A 14,120-nucleotide genomic window follows, 5' to 3' on the forward strand; every position below is an offset into this window, starting at 1 on the left:
AGTATGGCCATTCTTATGCCTAGGTGTATAACTCCCATTGATTTTAATGCTAGCTTAGGTGCTTTTGGAAATCTCACTAGGCACATATCTGTATCTTTAAATGCTTAAATAGTCTGGCTGCACATAACTAGCCAAAACTTTAGAGCAACCAAGACCTCAGATTTTATTCCCTACCTTCCCTTTGAAGTATTTCTCTGGTAGTGACATTACTTAACTTTCTCCTAGTATGCGTTGTATGCACTGTCGTCGTAGCCATGTCAGTCCCAGGATATTAAAGACACAAGTATGTGTTGGCACTCTCTCCATCAGGAAAAAAATCTAGTTGTTCCCTTGTCCCCACTCCTTACATCATTATTGTCTCCTTTAGGCCTTGATCCTCCAAGTAATTCCCTGTGCAGACACTCCTACAGCCACTGGGGCTCCACTAAATTCAAATGGGTGCAGAGTTGATCCACAAGGAACCATTTGCTGGATTGGGACCTTAGATTTAAAGCTTTTACTAAGAGATATTTCCCTCCATCTTAAAGAGAGATTTTGTTACTGATCCAGATCAAGGGGATTATTGACAATCTGGTTATAATGAAAATTCCACTGTCAGAGTTCTCTACATCACACAAGGTGTCAGAGGTGGCTGGTAAAACAAGTTCTACAAGAAAAGACTGGTTGGTGGATTAAATAGTTCCCTTGACTCGGCACCGGTAAAAATGCATTAAATATCTTGTTGCTTTTCTCTAACCACTGTCCAATGTCTCAACTGCAAGAAGATATGTTCCTTAGAACATTCAAAGCAAGAAAATAAATGGATTCTTAAATTCATAAACATGTACATATATGCACACATTTCTCAGACTGGATATGGAAGCAGCCTCATAGCTGGAACCACACATAAGGGCCCACAGATCTGACAAGGCTAAGAGGGAGTCGGGGATTATATTTCTCCTTCTGCATCATCAAGAAAATTGTTTAGTAAGTGCCAATCAGTGACACCAGTGCAAACTCAGTGATGGAGATGTGGGTTGTACAGCTGTCAGTGAGTTCCTAATCTGAAGGCAATAGGGATTCCACAACTCAAAGTAAGGCCCTAATTTTCCCTGTTGCCCCTATATGGCAGGTGATTACGTATAAGAAAAGAACCTAGTTAGCCTCTTGGATCCTAGGTTTCAGAGCTGTCATTATGAAAAACAAGTCTTGGAATTTGAGCACAGGTGATATGGAATCATAAAGGGAAAGGTCTAACTCATTTTACAGATATGTAGTGTGGTTCTACTATGAAAGGTGTAAGTGCTTTCTCCTGGGGACTGTAGCAGATCACTGACTCACCGGTGCGGCACCTCCTGCTAGGCATCTGGGAATTAGCTCTCTCAGCCCTGGAGCACCCTCTACAGGCCGGTGTATCGCCCTCTGTTGCCTCCCCTCTGCAGTCCCTTTATCTCCATCATGTATAGGCCCCACATCCCTCCCAGACCACAGTGCCCCTTACCTTGGGGTGCTGCCCCTCAGCCAGGGAACCCCACTCCCCTGAGCCCACCTCACTTTAGTGACCCACTGCCAGTCTTCATCTAGCCCAGATGCAGGGGCACACTGCAGTCTGCAATGGCCACTCATCATTGGCTAGAGGGTTGGACTTTCCCTTCAGCCCCAGTACCTCCTTAGGCCTTCCTGTCAGGCCTCAACCTGGGAGGTCACCAGGCCTGAGTTCCCCTGCTCAGCCTTCCCCGGCACTGCTCTGTTGAAGGTACCCTGTGCTCCCAGGCTGCCCAGTCCTTCCCACCCCAAGGCTGGAGTAAGACTGCTTTCCTCCTAACTCACAGCCCTCTTTATACAAGCCCTGCTGGGCCCAGACTGGCTGCTACCTGCCTTCCCCGATTGGCTCCTCGGGGCAGCCCTTTCCCAGAGCTGGTTTTAACCCCTTTCTCCCAGGAGCAGGGTGCTCGCCCCACTACAGAGACAATTATGTCTTTTCTAAACATATTGTTGCCAACTCTTGCGATTTTATGGCAAGCCTCCCATTATTCGGTGTTTCTCTTAAAACTCCAGCTCCTAGAGTTAAGAGAATCTCAGACACATGCACACACAAAATTAGCCCTGATGGGTGTGGAGAATATTATGAAAATATAACTCCCCTAAAGGCTGAGAAAGCAGAAAATGAAAAGAACCCACAATATATTTTTTTTAAAAAAATTCACATGATTTCTAAGCAAATCTCATGATTTTTTGAGACCTGATTCAAGATTTTTGAATGCTTGAGTTTGGCAATACCCTGAATGTTTTTCTGAAATTCAAAACTTAGGCCCTGACTCTGCAGTGAGGTCCCTGTGCTCATGAACAACCCCAATGAAGTCAATGCAGATCCCTGCACCCACATGAAGTGCATTGACTTCAGTGAGGCTTTGAACAGGTTTAGGGGGTTCCCTGCATGTGGCTTGCTGTCTTACTTTTTTATCAGTAACATTCAGTTGCTAGAAGTACGTTTAGCTTATTGTGTACTCGATGCTAACTTCAGCCAGCTACTTCTTTTGCTGGAGTAACAATTGCAGACTCAGGACCAATGTGATACGTAGCTGCTACCTGGGCAAAATATCAGGAAAATATCTTAAGCTAGCTAGGGGATAGAAGGTGAAAGAGAGGACAGAGGCACTAAATAGGGAAAGACAGCTTGCCAGCCGGGAAGGTTAGTTTATTACTTTCCAGTGGAAAGGCACTATTTTAAAATCTCTGGTGTCTGATAACTCAAAAATTCCTCTTTGTGACTGGGTTTTTAAGACTCAGACATATGAAGAAGAGATTTTTCTGAGCATATTTGCAGCTTTATACCATGAGATGCTAGCCAAAGAACTCTAAAACCAGAAAGGGGCACATGGTTTTCTTGACTCGGATGATGTATATTTATAGTGAACCTTCAGAATTGGACAAAAGGGAGTGGGACACTTATCAAGCTAGAAGCTGATAAGGGAAGCTATTCACAACATTCTTAAGAAGTATTGTTTCATTGGACACTGGAGACCAACCAAGCATTCAGGCTTTGGGGTGGGAGGAATTTGCCTGATTTTTAAGAGAGCTACAGCCCAGCCTCCCATTATAGAGGCACAGTCTTGTGCTCACAAATAATTGTGCCCACAAAAAGGTAATTTTTAGACAAGATCTCCTGTCTTGAATGTGACAAACCAGATCTATCTGTGTCAGTTCTGCCAGGCTAACAAAAGTGGAAAGCCGTAAGCATTTATTTTTCCCACTACAGGCAGCATTGATTACTCTGAAGACACACAGGGAGCAGACCTGTGCCTTTCTTCATAGATGTTAACTTGTTTTAATGCCCCTACAAGGGCGTAGAACCAATATAGTTACTACACAAGGGAGATGTTAATATATGGGGGAGGATTTAATTCTCCTAAAGAAAAAATTAGGGAGATCCATATAAAAATAACTAAAAAATTATGTACTATACTGGTTACATTGTAGTGAGCTGCAGAGTTAAGAAAAGTTTAATAGTTTAGGCTGGGAGGACTGTTTCAAAATTTTTGCTCCATGGGTACACATAGAAGCACCAGTTAGGTACTGAGAAATGAAAATTTCCAGAAACTTAGGGGGGAGAAGTGTGTGGTATTTGATAGCTTTAAACTGAGAAAGGCCACTCAAAGTAGTTTTACAGCAAATGCCATCATCCTTTTCCTCCACTGAGCTAGCCACCTACAATAGTTAGGGAACACCAAGCATACGCTCACTAGGTCTCCTCTTGACAACCACTGTTCCCCCAACATCTTTTGACAAGACTGAAGGGATCAATGCTGGGGAGATAGTGTGATTTTTCTGCAAGCATTGCCAAAGTCAAGACTTTCTGTTTGCTTTCTGAGCTGCACATCTAATCAAGGAGAAAGCATTTCACACAAGCTGCTTGAGTTGCTTGTTTTCAAGGGAACCAAATGGGATTATGAAAAATAGGATGTAAATTGGGATGATGAGCATGACATTACTAATTCTGTAAAGCACTTCTAAGCAAGCAAATAAATATCCTTATTTTGCATTTTTTGATTTAAGTCCCATGCTAGTCTGTGAAACAGGAAATAAAATAGTATTTCCTGAGGGAAAGAAAAAGGAGATGAAGGGTCAGCCTAGAAAATTAACAAGGCTAACCCTTGTTTTGTGCACTGATTCATTTAGGCCATCACTATTCCCATTGAGGCTGGGGTAGTTGCTCATCACAGCATGCACTGTATTCTAGTGGATCAAGCTGGGCACTAGGACTAAGGAGACCTGGGTTCTATTCCTAGCTCTGCCACTGGTCTGCAGGGGGACCTTGGGTAACTCCCTTCCCCTTTCTATGCCTCAGTTTCTCCATCTGAAAAATGGGGATAATGATACTGACCTTGGTAAAGTGCTTTGGGGTCTAAGGATAAAAAGTGCTATGTGAAGAACTGGTCTGACATCAACAATGAAATTCAATAAAGTATTTAATTTGGGAAGAAAAAAATCAGGTGTACAAATACAACATGGGGAATAACTGGTTTAGATGATAATACTACTGAAGAGGATCTGGAGGTTATAGTGGATCACGAATTGAATATGAGTCAATATTTTACTGTTGCAAAAAAGGCAAATACCATTCCAGGATGTAGTAACAGGAGTGTAGTATCTAAGACCTGGAAGGTAATTGTCCCACTCTGGTTGGCCCTGGTGAGACCTCAGCTGTAGCAGTGTGTCCAGTTTTGGATGCCACACTTCAGGAAAGATGTGAACAAATTGGAGAGTCCAGAGGAGAGCAACAAAAATGATAAAAGGCTTAGATAACATGGCTGCAAAGACAAATTTGAAAAGGACTGGACATGTTTAGCCCATGTTGAGAAAAGAAGACTGAGGGATGGAGGAAGGACCTGATAACAGTCTTCAAACACCGTCTGTTCAGAGCTGCTATAAAGAGGATGCTGATCAATTGTTTTCCATGTCCACTGAAGGTAGGACAAGAAGTAATGGGCTTAATCTGCAGCACAGGATATTTAGGTTAGATGTGAGGAAAAACTTTCTAAGAATAGTTAAGTACTGAAATAGGTTGCCAACAGAGATCACGGAATTCCCATCATTGGAGGTTTACAGTAACAGGTTAGACCAGTGCTTTTCAGCTTATTTACCATTGTGGGCCGCATATGCATCCACACTATATATTATTCCTGGGGGGAATTCTGTGCAAAAAAATAAAAATTCTGCAGCAAAAAAACAACAATTCTGCCCAGAATATTTTAAAATTCTGCATATTTTATTTGTCAAAATACAATTATGCCAGCTTCAATTATTTTGGTAATTTATTTCAAAATACCTGTCAGCAAATATGTCTGTAACAGTACAGACCTTGGGAGATAGGCCAATCCTCACTTACAGACAGCCCCCCAACCTGAAGCAAATACTCACCAGCAACTACACACCACACAACAAGAACACTAACCCAGGAACCTATCCTTGCAGCAAACCCTGTTGCAAACTCTGTCCACATGTCTATTCAAGGGAAACCATCATAGGACCTAACCACATCAGCCACACCATCAGGGGCTTGTTCACCTGCACATCTACCAATGTGATATATGCCATCATGTGCCAGCAATGCCCCTCTGCCATGTACATTGGCCAAACCGGACAGTATCTATGCAAAAGAATAAATGGACACAAATCTGACATTCAAAAACCAGTAGGAGAACACTTCAACCTCTCTGGCCACTCAGTAAAAGATTTAAGGCTGTCAATTTCGCAACAGAAAAGCTTCAAAAACAGACTCCAATGAGAAACTGCTGAGCTTGAATTAATATGCAAACTAGATACCATTAACTTGGGTTTGAATAGAGACTGGGAGTGACTGGGTCATTACACATATTGAATCTATTTCCCTAAAGTTAAGTATCCTCACACCTTCTTGTCAACCGTCTAAATGGACCATCTTGATTATCACTTCAAACGTTTTTTTTCTCCTGCTGATAATAGCTCATCTTAACTAATTAGCCTCTCTCAGTTTGTATGGCAACTTCCAACTTATCTGCATGTGTGTATATATATAGATATAGATATATATCTTCTTACTATATGTTCCATTCTATGCATCCGATGAAGTGAACTGTAGCCCATGAAAGCTTATGCTCTAATAAATTTGTTAGTCGCTAAGGTGCCACAAGTCCTCCTGTTCTTTTTGCAATACAGGAATGTATTTCTTGCACCCCTCAGAAGCAGTGCAAAGGCTTGGGGGAGTTGGAGTAACAGAGGAGCTGAGGGAGAGGAAAGGAGCCTGGAAGTGAACCTAGAGGGTGTGTGGGAGCAGTATAGAAGAGACATTTTTTGGGGGGGGGATTGTTAGGGAATTGTGGAGCCTCCCCCATGCAGACACTTGCTGATCCCGAACCTCTCCCATTCAGTTGGACACATCTGCCCCTCTTCCCCATGTGTCCCTGCAGCTCCCTCCCCCGTGCCCGATGTGGCCCTGCAGCACCCCTCCCATTCAGCCCCTGGCTCAATTCTGTCAGTCCACTAGCTCCTGAGCCCAAGCCCTAGTCTATCCCCCCAACTAGCCACTCTGAACCCCAGTCTGTGACCCCCAGCAGCCTCGTGTGCCCCATTCTGTCTGTTCTAACCTGGCTCAATGGGCAGGGTGCTCTGATGAATGCAGGCAGTTGCTAGCTGTTCTGGTGCCACAAAGGCCTCTAGTGGGTGAAAGGCAGAACTGCAGCATTTCTCAGGTAGAATGTATTTTCTGTGGAAAAAAAATTCTGCACTGGTCATGAATTCTGCACATGCACAGTGGCACAGAATTCCCTCAGGTGTAAATACATATTCTACCTGTATGGCCCTGAGGATGTCACATGGGTCGCAGTTATGTGATGATTGGGCCACAAGTAGCCCACAGATCATGGGTTGAGAACAACTGGGTTAGACAAACACCTGAACAGGGTGCCTGCCTACACACGCCTACACACACACACACACACACATACACACCTACACACACACACTCTCACTCTATTTGGTTATACTCCACATCAGATCTGTATATATTGGATCCTATTTATATCAGGGTAAAACTGGAAGACCAGTACCAAGCTCAATGTCTTCCTAACTTCATAGCCCATGTTATTCAGTTAAAAGCACCCATCAGTCTGCTATTAAATGCAATAACTGATCCTATTTATAATTTGGTCCATGCATTGAAATAAAATTAAAAGGACAGAATTGGTGGAACCCTTGAAATGAATGGTTCTACAGTGAACGTGTTTAATATCTGTGACATTTTCAAAGCACTGAAGCAAACCTTTGTTTCCTGCTTAGGACCTGTAATATTTAAGATTGGTTTTGGTGCCATTTAAAAGTTTTTTTCCATAAGATGCACACACCTGGAATATTTCCATTTTTCTAATCAGAATATTTGTATTTCTGGGAGGATGCCTTTTTCTGTAGGAGATGCTTCAGCAGGAATATTATTCTGGAGTCTTAAAGAAGCAAGGGATGTGTTTTAGTTTCTGTCCAATCCCTGACTATAGGAGCTCAAATGCAACATAGTATTGGTAAATGGGCTTCAGCAAGATCAGATCGGAGGGGAGAGCATGCTGCAGAGCTGACAAGCCACCCTTTGAGCCCCTGAGCCTGATTCCACTGGTATTTAGTGCTCTCTCTTCATAGTCAAACAGCAGAGGTAATAAGGGAGAGAGATTAACAGGCAGCAATGCAACAGGGGAGTCTGTCCTGAGCTGTGCTGTCAGAAGGGATGAGAACAATGTTGGTGGGGGGAGGTACACCATGCAGATGCCCAAGGATGGAGACTGGAATTCGCCAGTATGAGTCTTCACTGAAATCCCAAATGTCAGCAAGGAAACACATTTGATAGTTGACCTCCAAGGGCTTACTGTTGGGTGCTTCCCTGTGGCTAGGTCAGGGGATTAGCTCCACTCAGGTCAGATGCCCTCCTTCCGACAATTGTTCACACTGCATCCTCCACCCCTTGCTCTCCAGACTCGCAGCTCTCCCTCTTCATGTCTCAGCCCTCTGGCCAGCTCCCTGTATAGTCTTCCCTTTCCGGGGTATCAAAGTCCCACTGAGTCAGCTGCCCACATGCCATTCTAGACAGTCTTCTGCTCCAAGGCCAGGTCCTACACTACTTTCTCTGTGGCTGGCAGGGAACCCAGGCTCATCCCCTACTCCGGGTTCCAGTTCAGGGACCCTCTGTCAAGTAACTCCAGGCTGCTTGCTCCCAAACCCTCTTGCTATTTCCATAGATTCATTCCTTCTTCCCTTCTCTATCCTCTAGCCCCCTCCTCTGGGTCTGCCGGCCCAAACTCCCTCCTCCCAGGGAGTAACTAGATTACTCCTTTCTTTGGCTTCTTGCCAGACACTATAGCTCCAGACACACCTCCCTTTTCCCAGGGAGAGACAGCATGCTACTTTCCTTGCAGCCCTCTTCTGCCCAGCTGGGATCCATCATCAGTTAGCTTTTCAGGCCTTGACTGTCTCCGAGGTGCAGGCCAACAAGCTGCTCGGCCTCGTGTGGGGTTGCACACCTCGCCACAATGACAGGGAGAGTGAAAGAGAGATTAATAACTGAAGGGTTAACGTTTAGCTATTCCACCTGGAAGCAGGCGGGGCACACCCTGACTGTTTCCTAGAAGCAATGCACACATTGCTCTATCCAAGGACAAGGGCTAGATATGAACCATGAGAACTTGATTGTTTGGACAGCAACTGTGGGAGGCTTTTTTAGCCTGGGCTCAAGGCCTGAGAACCAGGATTGTAGTAGATAGAGGATGGTAACTAAGTATATGAATTAACGGCATACATTCCTTTGTGTAGCAGTGTGTAATGCTTAGGGGGAGAAATATAATAAAAGGAGAAGGTGGAAGGCGGGGGGGCAGAACAGCCCATCTCCGCTGACCAGCCTGTCTGCTTGCATAAAGCTCTGTGCTGTCTTGTCATTGAACCGCCACAACTGGCACCCAAACGTGGGGCCCTCAGCACTCACCTCGCCCGGCAAGGGTTTCAGACGCGTCACTCATCCGCTTCGTGGATCCCGGTGAGTATTTTTCGTTGTGGTAAGTATGGGAAGCTCCCTCTCTGCTTTGCAAGTGCAACACCGCAATGAGCTGCAGTATTTGCTGCGTAAGGCTCAGCATGACTGCCTGGCTCGAGCACTTACTCTCCTGCTACAGGAGGTGCGTGCCAAGTGCCCGTGGTATCCTGAAGCCGGAACCCTTAAGCTAGCGGACTGGGAGCGGTTGGGCCAGACATTGCACGAAGAGCCTCAGGCGCCCGTGCAGGCTTTACATGCCTGGCACCTCTGCCGCGACACGATACAGCGTGTCGCCTCGGACAGGCCCTCCCTCGCGAGGCTGGTGATCTCGCCACGCCCGTCTGCTCCTGCAGCCATCCCTCCCCCTGCTTTGCCCCCAGTGCCTCTATTACCACCGCCTCCCTGGCCTTCCCCACCGGAGCTGGTGTGTGATCACCATCCCACCGTGGTGCCCCATGTTCCGGGGCCCCCCGGAGGGTCGTCCGCGTCTGCTCAGCGGCTTTCGCTGGTGCAACAAATGGTTCATGCAGCGAAGACTCGCTCAGATCTTACAGCAGAGGAGCTTGCTGATCTGGTCTCAGTTTGTCCGGTGACCTGGCAGGATGATGGCCAGGGCAACCAGGTTGCAAACTGGGTCCGTTTGCCTTATTAGGTGATCAGAGACGTAAAGAAAGCGATTCGCGAGTTCGGCCTCACTAGCACGTATGTACGTGGTCTCCTTGAAGGGCTAGGTACTGGGTACACCCTGGTCCCTGAAGATTGGAAGGCGCTGTTGCGCATGATGCTGACGCCCAGTCAGTATGTTATTTGGCTTAGTGAGTATCGGCAGATGGCGGAACGCCAAGCCCAGGTATATAGAGAGCAAGGTGTCATTTATGAGCATTTGGCAGGGGAGGGCCTGTTTGCTACTGTTCAGATGCAGTCTCAACTCCCTCAGGCCGTCTTCCCCATTATTTCCACCTGTGCCCAGCATGCTTTCCGGAAGGTCCCGGATTCAGGCAAGCCTACCAAAAGCTTTGCCAGTATCCATCAGGGTGCATCAGAGTCCTTTATGGATTTTACCAACAGATTGCAGGAGGCTATCCTCCGACAGGTGGATAACCCTGCGGCAGCTCAGGAGATCCTGTTAAAAATGGCGGTTGAAAATGCGAACGAGGATTGCCACCATGCTCTCCAGGCAGCGCAAGCCTCTGGAATTCTAGAGCTGTCGGACATGCTGCGGGCATGCCAAAACATCGGCACTCAAGCACATAAAGCTGGGGTTCTGGCTGCCGCCCTGCGGAAAAGCAGGAAGGATGGGAAGCGTTGTTATCGCTGTGGTAAGGAGGGTCACTTTCAGCGGGAGTGCCGCTCATCGACGGCACCCGCCCGCCCCTCAAAGAAGTGCCCCAAGTGTCGGAAGGGCTATCACTGGGCTAATCAGTGTCGTAGCGGGTCGGGAAACCGCACGACGGGTTCCCCCCTAACCCAGGGCCAAACAGGGGTGTTTCCCACTCAGACAACTGTTCCTCTGCTTTAAAACCCATAGACTCCATGAAGGCAGCGACTGCCGGAAGTGCAGGGCTTGATTTGATTATGCAGGAGGACGCTGATTTTCAGTTGCCGGGGGAGGTTTGCGCCATACCTACCCAGGTGACGGGACCTCTCCCTGCCGGATTTGTGGGTCTGATTCTCCCTTGCTCACATGCTGGGAAACAGGGCTTTTTTGTCATCCCAGGGGTCATTGACGCCGATTACAACGGCGTTATTAAGGTTCAGGTGTGGACCCATCTTCCGCAGTTGCTCCCGCGTGGACAGTCAATTGCGCAATTGATTTTAGTCCCCTATCGGTACCAGCTGCAGAGGATCGAGCCCGGGGCGGAGGCAGCTTTGGATTGACTCTGGCTCAGTCGCCATCTCACAACACATCCTCTCCATTTGTTGCTCTAACAATGTCGGTCTGCCCCTCGAAACCTCAGTTAACACTTCTCTTAAATAATGTTCCTTTTACAGGGCTGGTGGACACTGGAGCTGACGTTACGGTGATTCGTGATTCGGAGTGGCGGGTCGGTTGGCCAACAGTTCCTTCTAAAGAGTTGTGGGGGATCGGGGGTAGCAAACCCGGGTGCCAAAGTTTGTCTTGGGTCACGGTCTCCAAACCAGGAGGCCGTGCCCTTGCTACAATCCGCCTTTTTGTACTCCCTGTCCACCTCAATATTTGGGGCCGTGACTTACTTACAAAGCTGGACACCACCCTCGATATTAATATATAATGGCCCGAAATCCTCCCTCACCCACCTTGCCATCCGCATTACCATTAGTATGGCAATCCTTAGAGCCCGTATGGATTGACCAGTGGCCCCTCCCCCTAGAAAAGCTGAAAGCGCTTCATTCACTTGTACAATAATATTTGCATGCACAGCGCTTGGAGAGCTTTACTAGTCCTTGGAATTAGCTGCTGTTATTTTGGCCTTTTAACTTTTTGCTGATTGTCCCTTTAATTTGATCGTGGACACGCATTATGTTTATCAGGTAATTGATCATTTACCCCTTGCCCTTATTACCCCTCAGGTTGATGCGGACCTCCTCCGCCTGTTTTTGTCCTTACAGTATCTCCTCACCACTCGTAATTTCCCTTATTTTGTTGCTCATATTCGCAGTCATACCCCTCTGCCTGGACTGCTTACAGAGGGCAATGCGCGCGCCGATTGCGCGTTACGTGGTCAGGTAAATTCCCTTTTTTCTGACCCCATTGAAAGCCATTCCTTTTTTCATCAGTCTGCCTCTGTTTTGGCCCGACAGTTTCATATTCCTGCTGATCATGCACGTTCTATTGTTCGTTCTTGCCCCCACTGTGCCGCTGCTGCCCCTACCCTTTTTTATGCCATTAACCCCAGAGGTACCGCAGCGAATCAGCTGTGGCAAATGGATGTCATCCACGTGCCACAATTCTGCCCCTATTCGTTTTTACATGTTTCCATTGATACCTATTCAGCATTCCTCTGGGCAACCCCACAGCGTGGGGAAGCCACTCCCAAAGTTGTTCACCATTTGCTAGCCTGTTTTGCTGTTATGGGTCGCCCGAGCCAGATAAAAATAGATAATGCCCCAGCCTACTGCTCCACAACCCTTTCCACCTTTTGTGTCCAATGGGACGTCCATCTCACACACAGGATCCCTTATAATTCCATGGGCCAAGCCATTGTTGAACGTGCAAATCGCACGCTAAAAACCTTGCTCGACAAACAATTAAAACAAGGGGAGCTGCGTCTCCGAACCTTAGGAGACATTCAGCAACAATTGCATATCCTTTTGTTCACTTTAAATAATTTAACACTGAATGCAGATCAGCAGACCCCTGCGGATCGGCATTTTCACAAATCTGAGGTACTGGAAAGACCGCGTGTCTTTTACCGTCAGCTGCCCGATCCACAGTGGCTGGGCCCAGTACCTCTAATCACTTGGGGTCGGGGATATGCTGCTGTGTCTCTCCCTGCAGGACCGTTGTGGGTTCCAGCTCGGTGTGTGCGACCGGCACTTAAACAACATGGCGTGGCACCAGGGACTGTCGAATCCCATACCAGAGTTTCAGCTGACCTTGGAGGAGACCGCGTTGCCCCCCGAGTCGACAACGGCGGGACGGAAACGGAGGAAGCGTAGCGTCCCAAGCCAGCCCGTGACATGGGGAGCAGTAAAAGCATTGGTCGCCACGGCTCAACGAAGACTGGCAGCAGATCAACAGCCAAAGACTCCTGAGACTTTGTTTGTGGCGATTCTCGCCCAAATCACTGCTAATTCTGTGATGATTGTGTGCCTTTTGTGCCTGCTATTTCCTGTAGGGGTTGGCTCGGAGGCGCCTCCCCCGTTACAAGCCCGAATGACATATAACATATGGGAAAGATTGGCTTCAATAGCAAATGTTACCCACTTTTGTTTATTTAATTTTGTAGCAGCCGGAGATTTGTTAGGTACATGCCTTATTCCAGTATGTCATCATCCTGAGGAGATGGAGAATAAGACACTGTTCTCTGCTTATGCTAATCTTTCCTCCCAGTACTCTAGCATGGCTAATTGGGGCCCGGCCAACTATACTCTGCCTCCCACGGCTATATCCCTCCACACACCGTACCCGGCCGGGGTTCACAATGTCACCTGTGCGCGTGTAGTTAACTGCACTAGTACAAAGGTGCCCTTGGGCTGTCAAAAAATTTCTCAACCCCTTTTAAATTGTTCCCATGCTGTTAATGTTTCATATAATTATGGCCATATCATCCTACCATCAGGATGGGTTTTTACTTGTGGTTCATGCACCTTTAATTATATTCCTGCAAATTTAAGTGATGGCACCCTTTGCTGTCTTAGTAGAATGACACTTATATTGCCTTTTGCTGGTCACAACTGTAGTAAAAGAAGTGTACCCCTTTTAGATGATTATATTGCAGATGTTAAGCTTTTGGTTATTTTGTGTTTGTAATCATTGGGCTTATTTTTTTGCTGCTGCTGTGTACAATGTATTCCTTCCTTGTTAAGACTTTGTAAAATTTTGCCCTGGAAAGCTCCCCAGGTTATGTCCTTGTCTGTCTGGGAGTTAAATAGCATGACAAAACAAATTGATGGCTACCATGAGATGGCCAACTATCAATAAATAAAAAACGGGGAGATGAAGGGTTAATGTCTAGCTATTCCACCTGGAAGCAGGCGGGGCACACCCTGACTGTTTCCTAGAAGCAATGCACACATTGCTCTATCCAAGGACAAGGGCTAGATATGAACCATGAGAACTTGATTGTTTGGACAGCAACTGTGGGAGGCTTTTTTAGCCTGGGCTCAAGGCCTGAAAACCAGGATTGTAGTAGATAGAGGATGGTAACTAAGTATATGAATTAACATCATACATTCCTTTGTGTAGCAGTGTGTAATGCTTAGGGGGAGAAATATAATAAAAGGAGAAGGTGGAAGGCGTGGGGGCAGAACAGCCCATCTCCGCTGACCAGCCTGTCTGCTTGCATAAAGCTGTGTTCTGTCTCATCACTGAACCGCCACAAATAACATTATGGGAAACGCTTGGCAGAGTCGAAAAACATAAAAGAATGCATCAAGGTGGCATGTCAAT

At 46.7% G+C, this 14,120-nt stretch overlaps 1 protein-coding gene across 3 annotated transcripts; it reads left to right on the top strand.

The window, feature by feature from the left end:
* Positions 1 to 8,481: 8,481 nt before the first annotated feature.
* On the top strand, positions 8,482 to 14,019 carry LOC311520313 (uncharacterized protein). 3 transcript variants are annotated; one of them, XM_084627676.1, is made up of 4 exons: positions 8,482 to 9,031; positions 10,097 to 10,347; positions 11,021 to 11,073; positions 12,507 to 14,019. In XM_084627676.1, exons 2-4 carry the CDS (start codon positions 10,161 to 10,163, stop codon positions 13,479 to 13,481), a joined length of 1,215 nt encoding a protein of 404 aa, XP_084483802.1. In that variant the 5' UTR covers positions 8,482 to 9,031; positions 10,097 to 10,160; the 3' UTR covers positions 13,482 to 14,019. The 3 variants fall into 3 exon arrangements, with proteins under 3 accessions (XP_084483802.1, XP_084483803.1, XP_084483804.1); XM_084627677.1 differs by lacking the exon at positions 11,021 to 11,073 and having other exon boundaries at positions 8,489 to 9,031; XM_084627678.1 differs by lacking the exon at positions 10,097 to 10,347 and having other exon boundaries at positions 8,498 to 9,031; positions 11,021 to 14,019.
* The last annotated feature ends 101 nt before the right edge of the window (positions 14,020 to 14,120 follow it).

This window comes from Lepidochelys olivacea, assembly GCF_965140295.1.
Source record: "Lepidochelys olivacea isolate rLepOli2 genome assembly, chromosome: 5".
Taxonomy (NCBI): domain Eukaryota; kingdom Metazoa; phylum Chordata; order Testudines; family Cheloniidae; genus Lepidochelys; species Lepidochelys olivacea.